Here is a 20348-nt window from a genome sequence, read left to right as displayed (position 1 = left end):
GCCAATGGTACTTTGGGAGTGCTGTCAATGTTGCAGTGGAGGGAACATGGCAACCAATTTGTACACAGCCAGCTCCCATAAATCACAATGTAACAATGAGCAGAAATTGTTAGTGTGATGTAGATTGAGGGACTACTAGCAGCCAGGATGCTATGGCTCAGTGGTTAGCAATGCTGTTTCATAGCATCAGGGACCTGGGTTCAATTCCACCCTAAGGCAGTTACTTATATGGAGTTTGCACATTCTCCCTGTGTCTGTGTGGGCTCTCTCTGAGTGCTCTGGTTTCCTCCCATATGTACAGGTTGGGTGGATTGGCAATGCTAAATTGCACCCTAGAGTTGAGGGGCATGTAGTTTAGGTGTGTTAGCCATTGGAAATATAGGGTAGGGGGGTAGGATGATCTGTGGAGGGTCAGTGCTGAATGACCTGTTCCCACATTGTGTGGATTTTGTGGATAACTCCAAAGAAATTCTTCAAAATACAGCAGACCCTAATTTATGTCTGACTTATGAAGGCATATATTTTTGAATGCAATCCCATACATGGTTATAATGTTAAAGACCTGAGACAGGGACTGTTTACTGTACTTGTGAACAGCTATTCTAAATTGCCCTGCATTGTCTTCTGACCTGCGTCTGAATTAGTTTGAGAACAGGCTCCAGAAAGGAACCCGTTCCCAATCCCAGGACTGCCTGTAGTAAACCAGATCTTTGGCATCCACTCAAGCAGGCTGAAGATGTCTCTTCAGAAAGAAGGAGCTGCCAACAATGCAGCAGCTCCCTCACAGTGTCCTATTGTGATTTTTGTGCTCAACGCCTGGAGCTGGACTTGGTCCCAGGGATGTGAGCATTGTCACAGCTGACACTGGGCTCTAACTTGGTCACAAGTCGACACATTTAACCCCTTCTGTGTGACGTAGAGCTTGAGGTTGAATTGGACTGGGCTGGTTGAGGGTAGCTGGCCTTGCACAGACTGGGGAATGCAACAACACATGCAGCTGTGTGTGTGATACAAAGGAGAATGATAGGTCTGTGAGTGTGATATAGAAAAGCGTCTCTAGCGAGCTGCTCTCTCAAGAATACGTTTGATAAGGAATTCAAATGAGATCCTGGACTGAAGCAGTAAATATAAATGATTTATCAATGTTACCTGGCTCTCTTAATTCTGTCCTTGACTAGCCTGCTTCCCATGTTACTCTTGGAAACATACAGGGTGAATGTGTGAGCTAAATTCTATTCTAGAAACAAGGAACAAAGAGCTTCCTTGATCCTGTGATTTTAATGGCAGCAACAGTTGATTTTGTTTCCCCCACGTGATTTACCAACATAATGTGCCCTATATCTTGCAACACTGCATTGTCTGCATAAATAATGAAGCTGGAACAGAATCGAGGGTTATGTGATAGGAATACACAAAGCCTGCACAGAGTCCTCAACTGGTGGACTAGCCAGTGAAGTATCTGTAATTAAACATTGAAAATAGGAGCAGGAGTAGACTAATTGGTCCATTTATCTAGCTTCACCATTCAATATGATCATGTCTGATCTCAACACCATATTCCTGTACTCTCCCTATTCCCCCTTGATGCCTTTAAGTCCTAGAAATGTTTCAATTTCTATCTTAACACCATTCAATGACTTGGCCTCCACAGCCTTATTAAATTAGAGAAATCCACAAGTTCAGCTCTCTTTGAGTGAAGAAATATCTCTTCAACTCTGTTCAAAATGACTAATTCCCCACCCTGAGACCCCTTGGTAACACCACTGCCCCACTCCAGATATGAAGGGTTGTAGGTAGGTTAGCTTGCTGAGCTGGAAGGTTTGTTTTCAGATGTTTCATCACCATACCAGGTAACATCATCAGTGAGAGTCTCTGGTGAAGTGCTGGTGGTATGTCCCACTTCTCTATTTATTGGTCTTGGCTTCTTAAGGTGGGTGATGTCATTACTGGTTCTTTTTTTCAAGGGAAGATAGATGGGATCTAAATCGATGTGTTTATTGATGGAGTTCCAGTTAAAATGTCATGCCTCTAAGAATTCTTGTGCGTGTCTTTGTTTCGCCTGTCTTAGGATGTGTGTGTTGGCCCAGTCAAAGCGATGTCCTTCTTTGTCTGCATGCATGGAAACTAGTGAGAGTGGGTTGTGTCTTTTGGTGGCTAGTTGGTGTTCATATATCCTGGTGGTAAGTTTTATTCTTGTTTGTCTGATGTAGTGTTTATTACAGTTGTTGCATGGTATTTTGTAAATGGCATTAGTTTTGCTGGTGGCATCTATTGGATCCTTTAGGTTCATTAGATGCTGTTTAAGAGTTTTGATAGGTTTGTGGGCTACCATGATGCCAAGGGGTCTGAGTAGTCTGGAAGTTATTTCTGATATGTCTTTAATGTAAGGTAATGTGGCTATAGTTTTTGGTTGTGTTGTGTCTGCTTGTTTGGGTTTATTTTGAGGAATCAGTGGATTGCATTCATTGGGTATCCAGTTTTCTTGAAAACATCGTACAGGTATTTTGCTGTTTGTAGTTCTTGGGTGCTGCAGTGTGATGCAGCTCGTTGAAATAATACCTTGATGCAACTCTGTTTATGGGTGTTGGGATGAATACTCCTGATGTTTGTTTTGTCTCAGTGGCTTCAGAGCCACTGGGGGTATTTTACAGAATATTGGGGTGGGAGATGAGATGAGTGGGGAGCAGGCGGGGAGAGGTGAAATTTGGTGAGTGAGATACTGGTACCATTGAAGTCACTAAAATGAAGCCCAGGTAGTTTATTTTGTCATCACGGACCTTAAGACTCATTGAAGTGCACATCGTTACAGTATGACATGATGGTGACATGAGTGATGTTGAATATCAATGTGCTTCAGTGACAGAATTGACCCTTGAATTAAAGGATGCCAAGCAGCAGTGATTGTGTGTCAGGTTTTGTATTGTCATCACCTTTGTGGTTTGAGACCGTTGTAAATGAGAAAGATGAGATGATGATTTTCTCTTCCTTACGTGCGATTGGCTGGAATAAGTTTGAAACACATTCCGTCTAGTTTCTAATGGGTAAATTACTGCCCATAATTCCCCACGAATGGCAGAAAATCGACACCTTCTGTATGGGCAGGGCCAGCATGGGAGAGAGACAAATGACAGTGATGGGGAAAGGCTACTCTTTAGAGGTACAATTATGGGATGCTACTGAAATGTAGGACTTTTATTCTTCACCCAGCTCTTTGATCTTGGTTTCAGTCAATTGTTGTAAAGTCTTCTCGTTTTTGCAATGTCAGCTTTTCTCTGATTGGGCCCCTGCAAAGCTCCCTTTTTGAGATGTGTCACTGCGCTGAAGGCACCCATATACATGCAAGTTGTAGTTCAACTAACTAGAATGTAACCAATCCTGACACACCAAGTAAAAAAGTCAAGTAATGTTGGTCAGTGCTGACATCTTGTATCTCACTCATCAAAACTCACCCCCAACTCATCCCACGTCCCACCCCAACATTCTGAAAAATACCCCCACTCTGAAACCACTCAGACAAGCCATTCATGTTCCTGGTGGGGCAGTGGTGTCACAAGAGGGGGGTCTCAGGGTGGGGAGTACAGCTTTTCAGACAGACACTAAAGGGGTATTTCTTCGCTCAAAGGGAGGTGGACCTGTGTGATTCTGTAATGAAAACTGAAATTACTGTGGATGCTGTAACTCAGAAACCTAAAACAGAAATTGCTGGAAAAGCTCAGCAGGTCTGACAGCAAATGTGGAGAGAAATCAGGTCAAGTGACCCTTTTATTTCTGTGGAATTCCCTACTGTATAAGGCTATGGAGGCCAGGTCATTGAACACAGTTAAGAAAGAATTTGATATGTTTCTAGATATTTAAAGGAAATGGGGAAAGTACAGGAATATGGCGATTGTCCATGACCATATTGAATGATGGCGCTGAATAAATGGACCAATTGGTCTACCCCTGCTCCTATTTTCTACATTTCATTATAAATATTTCAGTGGCTGGTTGAAGTCTGTGTGAAAGTTTTGTGTGTTCCTATCACATAAATTCCATCAGCAAACAAAGTTCATGAGTGCAAAAGTCACTTATTGAAGCCTGAGGATTGTGTTTCATATTATTATTTCTGTTCAAGAGTGAAGGAGATGTGCTCCCCCCACTCCTCAGAAGCATCTGCCTCACCATTTTAATATCTGCCTCCAAAAAGACCGCGGTCTCTCCTAGAATATAAAGGAGCGCCATTTAGTAGGGAACATTAAAAGAGAGCCCACCACCTTTTATTATCACAGTGTGGGGAGTGGGGTAAGGGTCATGCTGAGCTACATTCCCTTTACTTGTGAACAGAAATGGTTTTAAACAAAGTCACTGGGGCTGTGTGAGGAATATGCTGGTGTTATTGCTGCACATAGTGACAGTATGAGACCCAGCTATAAAGCTTTGGGACATCCCGAGGTTGTGAATGGTGCTATAAAAATGCAAGTTCTTTCTTTTACTAACAGGATGAAACCATCAAGGAGCATATCCTATTGAAAAGGAATGGATCTTTAAAAATGTTTAATTTAAATCCAGGACTCTCTGCTGTTTCTCTACATTGCTAATAACCATCGTGACAATTACAGAAAAATACTTCTTTTGACGTTCCTGAATTGATGTCTCACATTACTGCCAAAGCCCACTTATGGAATGGCTATTTAAAATCTAGTTGACGTTGAATGCTGACAAGATTCTGAACTGATATTTTTTTCCATCTTTGTCTCTAGGGAGTAGATTCCACATCACATCGTATGGAGCCTTGTACATATCCGATGTACAAAAGGAGGACGCGCTGTCTACATACAGGTGTATCACCAGACATAAATACAGTGGAGAAACGCGCCAGAGCAATGGAGCCCGTCTCTCAGTTTCCGGTAAACGTGTAGCCCTTGCTGTTAACATCCAAGTCTGGTATCTTATCTTTCACAGACACCCAATATTCCTAAACCCCCAGGATTGTCCTGATACCTCCAGACATTAAGCATGAACTTTAAGGCCTTGGAGAGGTTGCAGAGGAGAGTTACCAGAATGGTTCCAGGGATCAGGGACTTCACTTACATTGACACGACAGGGCAGTTCAGAATCTTTCTTTCTGGTTTGAGATGCCCCAGTGGTTTGCATTATTTTTTCGGTTTTCTCGACATATTTTTTGAGAACAGCTACCAAGGAAGGTGACTTCTCCCCACAAGTAGATTAGATTACTTACAGTGTGGAAACAGGCCCTTCGGCCCAACAAGTCCACACCGACCCGCCGAAGCGCAACCCATCCATACACCCCTTACCTAACACTACGGGCAATTTAGCATGGCCAATTCACCTGACCCGCACATCTTTGGACTGTGGGAGGAAACCGGAGCACCCGGAGGAAACCCACGCAGACACGGGGAGAACGTGCAAACTCCACACAGTCAGTCGCCTGAGGCGGGAATCAAACCCAGGTCCCTGGCACTGTGAGGCAGCAGTGCTAACCACTGTGCCACCGTGCCACCCCATAATTAGATTACTTACAGTGTGGAAACAGGCCCTTCGGGCCAACAAGTCCACACCGACCCGCCGAAGCGCAACCCACCCATACCCCTACATTTACCCCTTACCTAACACTACGGGCAATTTAGCATGGCCAATTCACCTGACCCGCACATCTTTGGACTGTGGGAGGAAACCGGAGCACCCGGAGGAAACCCACGCAGACACGGGGAGAACGTGCAAACTCCACACAGTCAGTCGCCTGAGGCGGGAATTGAACCCAGGTCCCTGGCGCTGTGAGGCAGCAGTGCTAACCACTGTGCCACCGTGCTGCCCTAAGAGGGGGGGAGGGAGATTTAGCTTCTTTGTAAGCTAGAAGCTTCCCCAGTATTAACCAAATTCAAGGCTGTAAACTAGGAGAAAGTGAGGACTGCAGATGCCGGAGCTCAAACTTGAGAGTGTACTGCTGGAAAAGCACAGCAGGTCAGGCAGCATCGGAGGAGCAGGAAAATCAATGTTTCGGGCATAAGCCTCATTCCTGATGAAGGGCTGATGCCCGAAATGTCGATTCTCCTGCTCCTTGGATGCTGCCTAACCTGCTGTGCTTTTCCAGCAGTACACTCTCCTCACAAGGCTATAAACCACCAGCCGAGGGGCCAACCTCAAAGCTATTATGCTGAGCACGCCCGAACCTGCACAAAACTGATCCTGATTTTAAAAAAAACAATCAAAAGACTGTCTCTGGGTAAAACTGCCCTGAACACACACACACACCCACATGAACATACCACTGCTTGAATAAGGCAGCATTGGAAATACAACTTGCAATGAGTTGTGTCATCCATTTTTAAAACTGCAGATACCTTCCTACACAGCTTATTTAGATTAGATTTACAGTGTGGAAACAGGCCCTTCGGCCCAACAAGTCCACACCGACCCGCCGAAGTGTAACCCATCCATACCCCTACATTACCCCTTACCTAACACTACGGGCAATTTAGCATGGCCAATTCACCTGACCCGCACATCTTTGTGACTGTGGGAGGAAACCGGAGCACCCGGAGGAAACCCACGCAGACACGGGGAGAACGTGCAAACTCCACACAGTCAGTCGCCTGAGTCGGGAATTGAACCCGGGTCTACAGGCGCTGTGAGGCAGCAGTGCTAACCACTGTGCCACCGTGCCGCCCATGAAGTTAAAGCAGGATCTTTTCCCACCTTTTAGTCCACACTCCAAAACCAAAAATAAGTGATCCTACAGAACCTTGGGTTTTACACTTTCTCAGTGATATAAAGCTCAAATGATCGAAAAAAAGGAGACAGGGCATTCAACACATGTTCATGCTATGGTTAGTGCTCCAAACAAACCTCTCCTCCTGTTAATCATGTAATCTCAAAGTGTTCATCTACTTGTTTCTTCCTCACTTGTTTTTCAGAGTTAGAATTAGGTTTACTTGTCACATGTACTCAAGTACAGGGAGACAGGAGTACAGAGAACCATTTGCAATGTCACCACTCGCGATGCTGTCTTGGGTACAAAGTACCTAGGTACAAAATCTTAGGTAAAAGGAGAGAAATAAAGACATGAGTTGGAAGTTCAACCTTACAGTTCTTCTCAGTAGACAGGTAGCTCTCCTAAAATGCTCTAAATGAGTTCCAGCGAAACCTCACTTAATAGAAAATCACTTAATATACATAGTAGGGTGTATGGGAAAAGTGGAGGTGGGGTAGCCCAGCAAAACATACCACTCACGATCTCTTCAAAATTGAATTGAATTTATGAATTGAATTGAATTTATTGTCATGTGTACCAAGGCACAGTGAAAAGCAGCTTTGTCTTGCGAGCAATGCAGTAGATCACAGAGTTAAGTAGAATAGATAAGTATCTAGTAGGTAAACAGCGGCAAAAACAAAAACACAAGTACAGGTGAATGTTAAGAGTTTGTAAGCCCATTCAGTATTCGAACAACAGTAGGGTAGAAACTGTTTCGAAACCGGCTGGCAATTGTGTTCAGCCTTCTATACCTTCTCCTCCATGGTAGAGGTTGTAGAGAAATATTGCCAGGGTGGGATGGATCTTTGAGAATGCTGGCAGCCTTTCCTTGACAGCGGGGCCTGGTCGATGGATTCTATAGATGGGAGGTTGGCCTTTGTGATTATCTGGGCCGAGTTCACCACTCTCTGTAACCGTCTCCGATCTTGAATGGTACAGTTGCCATACCAGGCAGTGATGCATCCAGGCAGAATGGTCTCGATGGCTCATCTATAAAAGTTGGCAAGGAAATTTGCCATCATCGATCCCTCAACTGCCTGAGAAAAAAGAGACATTGTTGGGCCTTTGTAACCAGTGAGTCCACACGAAGAGTCCAAGAAAGCCTGTTGTTGATGACCACTCCCAGGAGCTTGACACTCTCCACTCGTTCCACCTCTGTGCTGTTAATGTGTGTGTGGGGTGGGGTGGGGGGATGGGTATGAAAGTCAAGATCACCCAAAAGTCTGATGAAAGAATAGCACAGCTGGAATGAAAGTTGAAATCATACTTAATATCAAAACAAAAGTAAATTTGCCATAATACATTTAAAAATTTTAAGAAAGCTGCTCCCTGTACAGTACCTCTCAGAGAAAGGGGGACAAGGTGAACAGAGCGGGGCTGTCAGGTCTATGGGGGAAGGGAGCGGTTGTTACCTCAGGGAAAGGAGAAGTGAGTGATCAGGTTGTAGTGTAGTTGGGAGTGTGCGAATTAGGAGAAAGTGAGGACTGCAGATGCTGGAGATCAGAGTCAAAAAGTGTGGTACTGGAAAAGCACAGCAAGTCAGGCAGAATCCAAGGAGCAGGAGAGTCGATGTTTTGAGCATAAGCCCTTCATTAGGAAAATTCCTGATGAAGAACTTATGCTCGAAACGTCGGAAGTCCTGCTCCTCGGATACTACCTGACCGGCTGTGTTTTTCCAGCACCACACTTTACGACTGTGAGAATTAAATATTGGATCAGTTGAATAGTCACACAGGAGTTAGATTATGCATCTAATGGTCTTAAGTTTCCCAGGTATTATGGGGAGGCAATGGTCTCATGGTATCATTGTTGGAGTATTAATCCAGAGACCCTGGTAACATTCTACAGACCTGGGCTCAAATCCCACTCTGGCAGATGGTGGAATTTCAATTAATTTCCAATTTAAAAAAAATCCTGGATTTAGGAGCCTAACAATGACCATGATTGTCTGTTGATTGTCAGAAAAACCCATCTGGTTCACTCAAACCCATTAGTGAAGGAAACTGCCATTTTTACTTCGTCTGGCCTACGTGTGACTCCAGACCCACCGCAATGTGGTTGACACTTACACTGCCCTCTGGGTAATCACAGATGGGCAATAAATGCTGGCCTGACCAGAGATGCCCTCACCTTGTGAATGAATTTTTTAAAAATAGCTTGATTTCATCAGAACCTTCCAAATTCTCTGAGTAAATTGGATACATTTTAAGCACACAGGAATTGCTGAGCAAAACCTTCAGTTTTCTTAGTAATTCCTTCAGGGTGTACTGTGCTGGGGTTCCCACATCGTCCTTGTGCATTACTCCCATCTCACCCGATGGCAATCAGAAAATCCAAGCGATTGTTTTACCAATCTTTGCGAGGGACCTGTACGTTTACATTCAAGACAGGAACATGACATGATAGCAGCTGATGATTTCCGAATATTTTTTGAAAAATTCAAATATGGCATCTGTAGCATGCTTACTTCATGATTTTTGAAAATCTTACTACAAAATTTACAAATCTCAACTCTTAAATGTCTCGTATAAACAAAAAAAAAGGACCAAAGCGATGAAGAACCAGCTTTCAAAAAGCCTCGTTGTGTGGAAGCGATTCTGTAGCTCCTTAGGAATTCTACAGCCAGCACGTTTTCTTTCTGCGATCACAGCCCACAGCAGCCAGCAGGCTTCAGATCCTTGTAAATTGTTTCAATCTGAGAAAGCATTAATAGTAAAGTCCAGTTGCCGCGAAGCTTAAGCAGGAATCGAATTGAAACTGCAGATTGCAGGTGCTGTCGCTTTAAGGAGAGCTTGCTCGGGACTCTACGTTTGTTTCGGATTCTGGGGAAGCAAATTACTGCACTTGGAACCTATCCAGGAACAGCCGGGACTAGAGGCTTTGAGTTACAGGGAGAGGCTGAAGAGGCTGGGGCTTTTTTCACTGGAACATTAGAGGTGTGACCTTGTAGAGGTTTATAAAATCATGAAGGGCATGGGTAGGGTGAATAGCCAAAGTCTTTTTCCTGGTTGGGAAAGTCCAGAACTAGAAGGCATAGGTTTAGGATGAGAGGGAAAAGATTTGAAAAGAGCCCGAGGGGTAACTTTTTCACACAGAGGGTGGTGCAAGCTGCCAGAGGAATTGGTGGAGGCAGATACGATTGCAATATTTGAAAGGTATCTGATGGGTTCATGAACAGGAAGGGTTTAGAGGGATATGGGACAAGTGCTGGCAAATAGGGCTAGAGTCAGATTGGGATGTCTGTTTGGCACAGATGAGTTGGACCGAAAGATCTATTTGCGAGCTGTATGACTCAATGACTCCATAACAGCCAGACAAAAAGATTTTTCCGCTGTTTACTTACACTTTTCCAGGTCCGCAGCCATTTCCCTCCAAGATACAATTGTATGGAACATAGAAGATGAAACTGTCAAAACAAAGAGCTTGATAAGACCAATAACTAAACCTAACAATAACCTCTGACCATTTATAACTCTAGGAAAGTTGGAATGAATTGTTCAAATGTTCAGGTAGCATCCATGCAAAAGGAGCACATATTTCTGAACCAGAAAAACAAGCTATTTAAGTTGCTATTGGCAATGAAGGCCCTTACAGACTGAGCATGTCAGGTCATTGTTAGCATCTGGAAAAAATATGGTCGACTGTCAAAGATCGATAATAGCTGAAGTTCAACTTTAGAGTTTCCTGTAAGTGTTTTGTTCACAGGATGTGGATCTTATTGGCTAGGTCAGCATTTATTGCCTAGAGGGCAAATAAGAGCCAACCACATTGCTGTGGGTTTGGAGTTACATGTAGGCCAGACCAGATAAAGGTGGCAGTTTCATTCCCTTAAGGGGATAATAGAACCAGACGCTTTTCCCTGACTATTGGAAATGCATTCGTGGTCATCATTGGACTCGTAATTAAAGATTTTTATTGAATTCAAATTCCAGCATCTTTCATGGTGGGATTTAAATCCAGGACTCCAGTGCATCACCTGGGTCTCTAGATTAAAAACCCGTGATAACACCATATTGCTTCACAACCAGAAACAGTTATTAGTCCTATTGTGATTAGAAGGTTATCTAAGACATAGCACAAACAAAACATTCCAAACCATAGGTTCTGAAAATAGACAGCAGCTTCTAAGAAAGGTTGCCATAACTAAGACTGGATGGATGAGCAACCATTTAAGAGAGTTATAAATGTATTGCTATTGGTTAATGTGTTGTTCTTTTGTTTTGCTGCCTTGTAGTGTTTGATTCTTTAAGGATAAACGTTTAGTTAAATAAAGGGATATTCTGATGGCATGACATTGCATATTTAAGGGGCATATCTTAAACTGTTGTCAATCATTATCTACCCTGACAAGATCTGATGGATTAATCCTATGACTTTGACAGTAGTGTGAAGTAGGACTGATGGGAATAAGATGTATTATACTTATATCCCAGTGGATATTATCTGTAACCAAAAGAGAAAAAAACCAAAAGAGAAAATGCTGGAAAATCTCAGCAGGACATTATCTGTATATAGTCTTCCCTTCAAATAAAGAGCCAACATTATTATTTAGTCAATTCCAATGTGTAATTGGTAGATTTAGGCAATGGAGAGTGGAACTGGGTGGAGGAGTCAGGAGAAATAATATTATGTGAATTATATATCAAACATGTCAAAAAACAGCTAACTAATGAGGTGTATAAATTATTGTACTTTATCATCACATTTTACATAAATATGGCCTTAAATTGGAAGAGGTCCAAGGTCATGATGTATTCTCTCAATGGGTGATCATGCAGTAAACAGAAAGACCTTAATGTAGCCTGTCTGGAATGAAGGGCCATATTGTCTCTCTCTATGTGCTGTTTTCTAATGATACAGTAGGAAGGCTGGTATTAAGCAGTGAGGCAGAATCTAACAGAAATGTTTAATGATTCAGACAGATTGATTTGAGGTAACCCTGTGTGCAACACCGATTAAGCCCCTTCTCTCCTTCCACCAACTAAGCCATATGCGGTCCTGGTGAATCTCCCAGTAGGTTGGAGGATATTCTGTTTCTAAATAAGAGCACATTATGTTGAAAAACTGGCTAAGCTATGTGGTCCTAACAAAACATGAAATACAGCACCCCCACCCTCCTCAACTTCAGAACACAGATTCTCTCTCTGCACTTTCTAAACCTACTCAGAAGGGTCAATTTGCCCGTCCAATCTCCCAAGTGTACCTTTGCCACTGCACCCCCTGTCTGTAAGTTCCCAATCTCTTCCTGCTTTACCAGAGTCTGATTCAGTAAATGTTTTTGTACATTCTATTTCCCTGAGAGATGATGCACTTCCTTGCTTGGATTATTGGTGAAATTAATAGTTAGGAATTCTTTGGTGGCTGTCTTGCTCATTTTAATGCATTGGCTTTAAAATCAGGAATCTCCATACCCAAAGCTGTCAGCTTGTATGAACATATAGCTCAGGAGAGAATTGCTTCCCTGATTTTTGTGTGCAATACTTAGAATGGATGAAAAATGAGACAGTTCAGTTGTAGCTACATAAACCCACTTTGCTCCATGTGTAATATTTTCAGGTACAGCTGTGCAATCTTTTTCTCTCTCTGAGGTGGCTATGCTTTGAGCTTGTACTGAAACAGAACACTAATATTTTGACAAATAAAGCTACCAGCGTGCCTCAGATAGTTTTATTGCTGTAATAACAATCTTAACCATAAAATAAATATTCAAAACACAATTAAAAATGTATTTTCAACTTCAGCTTGATCTGTGTTCTACCCTATTCTCTTTTTAGGAGAGAAAGGTTTCCATAACAGGAGTGTTGGTAACTGGAAGGCACAGACTTAAGATAATTGACAAAAATATCCAGGGGTGAAAACAGAACTTTTTCATGCATCAAGTTGCCATGATTTGCAATGCACTGCATGGAATGGAGATTAGAAGTAGATTTGATAATAATTTTCACAATGAATTGAATATATACCTGCAGAGGTACGTGCACAGCCACAGAGAAAGAGCATGGCAGGGAGGCTGATTGTGTAATTGCTTCAAAGAATCAGCACCAGTTCCGTGGGCCGAATGGCCTCTTCCTGTGCTGAAAAATCTTATGATTTTGTAATTATTTCAATCCTGATTTTACTTTTCATGTACCCCACTTCACTCAACTTTTCTGTCACAGAATTGCTGCAGTGCTGATGGTGGCCATTTGGCCCATTGTATGAGGGCTGCCTCTATAATGGGCCTGTAACCGAGTTCCATTCTCCTGCTTTCTCCCTGTAACTCTGCCCATAGTTCCTTCTCAAATAACTGACTCACCCCTTTGGAATACCTCGATTGACCCTACCTTTACCACATGCTCAGGCAGTACACTCCAGCCCCTAACTGCATGCTGCATAAAAACATTTTTCTCATCTCATTTTTGCACCTTCTACTAATTGCTTTAAATTTGCGCCATTTTGTTATTGTTTTAAATTTTGTCCCTTTTCCTTGGCTCTGGATTCTCCCGAATTGGCCGATTCATTTCAAAACAGCAAAATAATTAGTGTTTGGGCTGTTGCCATGCCAATTTTGAGGCCCTTAGTTGTGAAAACCGCAAATTATGAAGCATGGTGGATAAATTTAATGATCGTCAGTAGCTCAAGAACTAACCCCACTTTGGTGAGTGAAATAATTCCTATTTGCTCAAAGTTTAAAAATATTACAGTCTTTGTCACATCAAAATGATAAGTACCAACAGTCAAGTAAATCCTCTCACTGCCAGTCATGGATATGGTCTATTCATTTTAAAGTCAAAGTGAACATGACCTCCTCAAGTATTACTGTTCACTGAGACATAGAGACATAGAGGAGAAATCCGTATAATCATTCACCCGTGGGAAATGGGTGTCACTGGCTGGGCCAGCATTTATAGTCAGTCCCTAGTTGCCCTTGAGAAAGTAGTGGTGAGCTGCCACCATCAACAGTTGTGTTCCATTTGCTGTAGCTACATACACAATGCTGTTAAGGAGGGAATTCCAGAATTTTGGCTTAGTGACACTGAAGGAACAGCAGTGTATTTCCAAGTCAGGATGGTGAGTGCCTTGGAAGGGAACTTATAGGTAGTGGTATTTCCATGTATTGGCTGCCCTTGTCCTTCTAGATGAACTGGTCACGGTTTTAGAAGGGGCTGTGTAAGGTGCTTTGGAGAGCTCCTGTGGAACATTGTATTTCCAGTGTTGTTAGTTTTATGTCATCCTGCAGAATGCTTTGGCAAAGGAATCACACAGCTTGGCGACTAAACTCAACAATTAGAATTAGAAAAAAATTGCAATTAGTGCTGGGTTTTGAGAGCAACCATAAAATAGATATGTTAAAAAATGGCAGATGATTGGACATTCGGCTTAGAGTGAGTTAAACATTGGATCAATCCCAATCCTTAATTCCATTCAAGAAAATAAATCTTCTTACTGTCTGTTTCACCAACTATTTTGTGTGTCCTTTTTTTCCCACTCCTCCTTTTCTTCCTGTTCATTATCCTTTAGTGTAATCACTGAATGAAATTGAAATGGCAAAAAATTTGGGTTCGAGTGATGCAAGTTAATTAATCCCCCTTCTCCAACTTTTAAATCTGTGTGGTTAATCATCCTCCTATTTACATTTAAATGTACATGGTTAATCCCCCTCCTCCGACATTTAAATGTACATGATTAATCCCCCTCCTCTGACATTTAAATGTATGTGGTTAATCCTCCTCCTTCCTATATTTAAGTCTATGTGTTTAATACCCCTCCTCCTACATTTAACTCCATGTGGTTAATTCCCCTCCTACCTATATTTAAATCTATGTGGTTAATCTCCCTCCTACTTATATTTAAATCTACGAGATTAATCCTTCTCCTACTTATATTTAAATCTATGTCATTAATTTCCCCCCACCTACATTAAAAGCTGTGTGGTTAATCCACCTCTTACCTACATTTAAATCCACGTGGTTAATACCTCTCCTACCTACATTTAAATCTATGTGGTTGATCCTCCTCTTGTCTACATTTAAATCTACGAGGCTAATCCCCTTCCTACCTATATTTAACTCCATGTGGATAATCCCACTCCTACCTATATTTACATCTACATGGTTTCTACCTGCAGATCCTATGGAATCAGCGCCTACAGTGTTGGACAGTTTTCAGTCCAAAGAAGTTAAAACCGGGGAAACCATGGAACTTCCATGCATCGCTTCAGGTTATCCAAACCCAGTGATCCGCTGGCTGAAAGACAACAGGCCATTGCCAGTCGACAGCCGGTGGACCAAGCGTATTACAGGCCTGACGATTAACAACCTACATGTGGAGGACAGCGGCATGTACATCTGTGAAGTGACAAACACCTTCGGCTCAGCGGAAGTGACTGAAATCATTAAAGTCATAGGTAAGAGCTTCTCGCCTTTCTCTGCAATCTGCTGGGAAAGACAAAGGCCTCAGGGTCAATCCCAGCAGAGAAGATTAAGAGGTGTTCAAAATTATGAACAATTTTGACAGAGTAATGAAGAATATTCTGTTTCCATTAGCTGGTATGTCAGTAACTCTGAGATAGTGAGGACTGCAGAACGCTGGAGAAGTCAGGGTCAATGTTGGGTGGCATTGGATAAAGCACAGCAGGTCAGGCAGCATCTGAGGAGCAAGAGAGTCGATGTTACAGGCTTAACCCCTCATCAGGACTGTCGGTAACTATTTCGACATTGTCAACAAGCGAGCTAGGAGTGCGATGAGGAAAAACGTCGTTACTCAGAGAGTTGTGAGGATTTGGAATGTGCTGCCTGGGAGAGTGGTGGAGGTGGATTCCACAGGAGGTTTCAAGAGAGAGCTGGATATATATTTGAGAGTGATGACGTTAGAGGGCTATGGAGATAGAGTTGGAGAATGTGACGAGCTGGGTAGTTAATTTGGAAGTTGGTACAGATATGATGGGTCAAATGTCCTGCTGCAGTTCTGTGAGATTCTACGTTTCTGTAATGGGAATTGGGACTCTGTAGCCTAGAGTCAAAGGAATCAAAGGAAGATGGTTGTGAAGGTCAGTCATCTCAGCTCCTGGACATCTTTGCAGGATATCCTCAGAGTAGTGTCCTTGACTCAACCGTCTTCAGGTGCTTCATCAATGACCTTCCTTTCATCAAAAGCTCAAAAATGGGTGTGCTCGCTAACAATTGTGTAACGTTCAGCTCCATTTGCGAAGCAGTCTATGTCCAAATGCACCATGAACTGAACAATATCCAGGATTCTACTGATAAGTGGTAAGTATTAGGCAGAGACTGTCACCATCAAGAGACAATCTGATCATGGCCCTTTGACGATGACGATGACGATGGTATTGTCTTTCCCTTTGAATTCTCCACTATTATCCTGGGGGTTATTATTGACCAGAAACTGAACTGAACTGGCCACATAAACATAGCGGCTGTAAGAGCATATCAGAGACTGGGAATCCTGCAACGAATAACTCACCTCCTGACTCCCCAAAAATTGTCCACCATCTAAAAGGCACAAGTCAGGAGTGTGATGGAAGACTCCCTACTTGCCTGATGGGTGCAGCTCCAACAACATTCAAGAAGCTTGACCCCATCCAGGATAAAGCAGCCTCGCTGACTGGCACCCTATCCACAAATATTCAGTCCCTGTACCATTGACGGTCAGAAGCAAAAGTATACAAACATCCACAAGATGCACTGCAGAACATCACTAAGGCTCCTCACATAGCACATTTCCAGCTAGAAGGACATAGGCAGCAGTTACTTGGGAACGCTCCCATGTACAATTTCCTCTCCAAACCACTCACCATCCTTTCTTGGAAATGTATTGCTGTTCCTTCAGTGTCTCCAGGTCAAAATCTCACATTTTCATCCACAGAGCTGTGGGTCTAACTAACCAATTTGACTGCAGCAGTTCATGAAGACAGCTCGCTGTCAACCACTCACGGCAATTGGGAATAAATGCTGGCTTAGCCAATGTTTCCCACAGTCCCAGAAAGAATAACAAAACAGAAATCTCGGTCATTCTGAGTTAAATAGGTGACTAAAAAATCTGGTGTTTGGGGTGTTTTTGTTTTCCCAAGTATCACTTGCACTAAACACTCAGACTGATACCCCTCATATGTTTGGACTGCTCTTAACTTTCACTTGGAGACAATGAGGGGGCACTTACCCACCGTCATTGGCCTGAGGAGTCAATGCACTCACCAGTTCCACTCTTCACTTTCAGAATCAGACCCATCCAAATTCTGGGCTCTGAGCAAGGGTCACTCGACTCAAAATGTTAAGTCTGATTTCTCTCCACAGATGATGCCAGACCTGCTGAGCCTTTCCAGCAATTTCTGTTTTTGTTCCATCAGAAGTTTGGGTTGCTTCTTTTGTCCAAAAGCTGGACCCTTCCACCTCCCAATCTGCAGACCTGAAAATCTTTTCAGCATTGCTGAGCGTTATGGAAAAGCACAATCTTTTGTTTTTAAAGTGAAAACAAAAACAATCTGAAAGGAACAAAGGCCAAGACGCAGTTGGACTTCCTTAGAGACAAAAAAACTGCGAAAGCTGGAATCCAAAGTATCAAGCAGGAGGCTGGAAGAACACAGCAAGCCAGGCAGCATCAGAAGGTGGAGAAGTCCATGTTTCGGGTATAATCCTTCTTCAGGAACACTTCCCGACTCCGACATGGTCTACCTTGCATTCCAGTAACTGCAGTTTTTTTTTAACCCTTATTACACAGGCCGATAGGAACCACAATGAAATGGAGAGGCCAAACATTGAGATCCTATCAATGAATCAATGGGTATTTCCAGGAATTTCCAGCAAAGTTCATATATGAACCTTCTTGTTTGAGAAGGAAATATTCATCCATTTTGCAAAGTCCACCATTGTCCTAAAAATGGCACATGTCTACGACGATATTTTGTCTCTGATACTTACAGCAAGGGAACAGGGCTATTACTGTGGGAGGGAATCAATTTAATATGTCCCACTCAACCTGGGGGCAAAATTAACATGCTGGTCCCACACATCCCGCCCCCTATCTCTTTTATCATTTAGATAAGAGAGACAGGGACGGGTTAGCCAGACAGAATACAATGCAACATATAGGAGATAAATTTTTAAAGAACTGATTTAATATTTTATTTTAGCAAATATAAGCGATTTACTGGGCCATCAATGCAGGATACTATCATCGCCATGATCCCTTTAGTGCAGGTGGATCATCCGATACTGCTGTCATGCCAAGTGCTACAGAATTGGTGATGCGTTCTACAAAAGGAAGGTGGATTTCTCATCCTGACAGCCCATGGTGTTGTATCTATGACATGTGAAAGTGAATGTTGCACTGGCTGTCATGGTAATGTAAGGGATCACAGTCAACTGGAAAGCATTGTGCTGCACCACCAGCTACTCATTGACATTGAAAGGATCAGTGCTTTATGTTGGAAGACAGGAATAATCTAGACATCGTAGGTGAGTCGGCATGACCGCATTTACCTGTGAGACAAAGGAGAGTGTGAGGAGATTCTAGTGGACCAAAAAAACCAGCAGCGCCCGGGGAGGCAGAGTGCTATGGGTCTGTGCCATAAATTCATCATAGAGTTCCTACAGGCCATTCAGCCCATTGGGTCCACACCAAATCTCTAAAGAGCATCCCAGCTAGACTCACCCCATCCCTGTAACCCTGCATTGCCCATGGCTAATCCACCAAGTTTGCGCATCTTTGGTCTGTGGGAGGACACTGGAGCACCAGGAGGAAACAGGGATAATGTGCAAACTCTACATAGACAGTCACCCAAGGGTGGAATCGAACCTGGATCCCTGGCGCTGAGGGAGCAGTGCAAAGCATGTCATTCTCAGTGTAGGTTTATGTCACTGGACTTTGCTGCTAAATGCATTAATCTAATTTGTAGAAATAAGATGCTCATTACAGAAAAGGAAACCAAATGCTTTAAACTTACTAATTCTTATCAGTTTTTTTTGACACTCACCAGACTTGTCCACTGCTGGATTATGTAATTTACGTTTTATGTTCCTATTGTTCTGACTTTCTCCATCAAGCACTCTGCTCTGTTGCACAGAAACTTCTCCAGCCACTGAACAAAATGAGAGAGTGTTTCCCACTAATCTGCAAGGCTGTTTATCCCTTGGCTACCAAAAAGAATGTACTTACATTCCTGAAGGAGAGAGGGTGTAGGCAAAGAGGATCAGAGTGGGGCCAACTAGATTGATCTGTAAAAGAGCTAGCACAGATTTTTAGGCAGATTTATCGTCTCTGTCCATGTGTTGTTCTATGATGAGTTTCTTTACATTCCTTCATGAATGTTGGGTTTGAACTTGAGGGTTTTCATTCAGAAAATGGCAATCTATTTGTGTGAGATATTGATATGTTTAACTGTTATACTCAAGTCATAATCTTTGCTTTGTATTTCTGCTGCTTTTGCAGATCCGCTGAGGGTAACAGTGACTCCAAAGAAACTGAAAACTGGAATTGGCAGCACCGTCATTCTGTCGTGTAGTGTGATGGGTTCTCCCGAGTACGTCATCAGGTGGTACAGAGACACAGAGCTCATCATTCCCGATGGTTACATCTCTGTCCGAGGAATCAATAACGACACATTGCTGATCACATCTGCTCAGAAGAGTCACTCGGGAGCCTATCAATGCTTTGCCACCAGGAAATCCCAAACTGCACAGGACTTCTCCATCATAGTGTTAGAAGGTACTGATGTTTTTTTTAAGAAAAGCAAAACCATCAGATGTTCTTCACCATGGGCGGCACGGTGGCACAGTGGTTAGCACTGCTGCCTCACAGCACCAGTGACCCGGGTTCAATTCCTGCCTCAGGCGACTGTGTGGAGTTTGCACGTTCTCCCCGTGTTTGCGTGGGTTTCCTCCGGGTGCTCCGGTTTCCTCCCCCAGTCCAAAGGTGTGCAGGTCAGGTGAATTGGCCATGCTAAATTGCCCGTAGTGTTAGGTAAGGGGCAAATGTAGGGATATGGGTGGGTTTCGCTTCGTCGTCGGTGTGGACTTGTTGGGCCGAGGGGCCTGTTTCCACATTGTAAGTAATCTAATCTAAATGGGATGAGGGCAGCAATGGCTAGGCTGGCCTTAGTTCCCCACCCCCTACAGTCCTTGAGAAGACAGGGGTAGGCTCCCTTCTTGAAACCACTGCAGTTCATGTCATTGTGGGTACATACACAATTTTTTTTTAGATTTAGATTAGTTACAGTGGGGAAACAGGCCCTTCAGCCCAACAAGTCCACACCGACCCACCGAAGCGCAAACCACTCAGATTCATTCCCCTACATTTACCCCTTCACCTAACACTACAGGCAACTTAGCATGGCCAATTCACCTAACCTGCACATTTTTTTTTTGACTGTGGGAGGAAACCGGAGCACCCGGAGGAAACCCACGCAGACACAGGGAGAACGCGCAAACTCCACACAGTCAGTTGCCTGAGGCGGGAATTGAACCCGGGTCTCTGGCGTTGTGAGGCAGCAGTGCTAACCACTGTGCCACCGTGCTGCCCACGGTTGTGGTTGGGGAGGGTTTTCCCAGATGTTGGCCCAGCGAAGGGGAGGGAATGTGAATGTTGTTCCAAATCTGGACGGTGT

The 20348-nt window shown here is 43.3% G+C and overlaps 1 protein-coding gene across 2 annotated transcripts in view; it reads left to right on the top strand.

The window, feature by feature from the left end:
* The window catches only part of dscaml1 (Down syndrome cell adhesion molecule like 1), a 537532-nt gene that overhangs the window by 304154 nt on the left and 213030 nt on the right, over nucleotides 1–20348 (top strand). The window contains exons 2-4 of one of the 2 annotated variants that reach the window (XM_060846680.1): nucleotides 4740–4886; nucleotides 14859–15137; nucleotides 19175–19450. In XM_060846680.1, the coding sequence (XP_060702663.1) occupies nucleotides 4740–4886; nucleotides 14859–15137; nucleotides 19175–19450 (702 nt within the window). The remainder of the gene's footprint in view (nucleotides 1–4739; nucleotides 4887–14858; nucleotides 15138–19174; nucleotides 19451–20348) is intronic. The other variant, XM_060846681.1, reaches the window with a different exon arrangement.

Source organism: Hemiscyllium ocellatum, chromosome 29, assembly GCF_020745735.1.
Source record: "Hemiscyllium ocellatum isolate sHemOce1 chromosome 29, sHemOce1.pat.X.cur, whole genome shotgun sequence".
Classification (NCBI taxonomy): Eukaryota; Metazoa; Chordata; class Chondrichthyes; order Orectolobiformes; family Hemiscylliidae; genus Hemiscyllium; species Hemiscyllium ocellatum.
The sequence above is the reverse complement of the archived record's forward strand: the minus strand, read 5'-3'. Positions and strand labels throughout refer to the sequence as shown.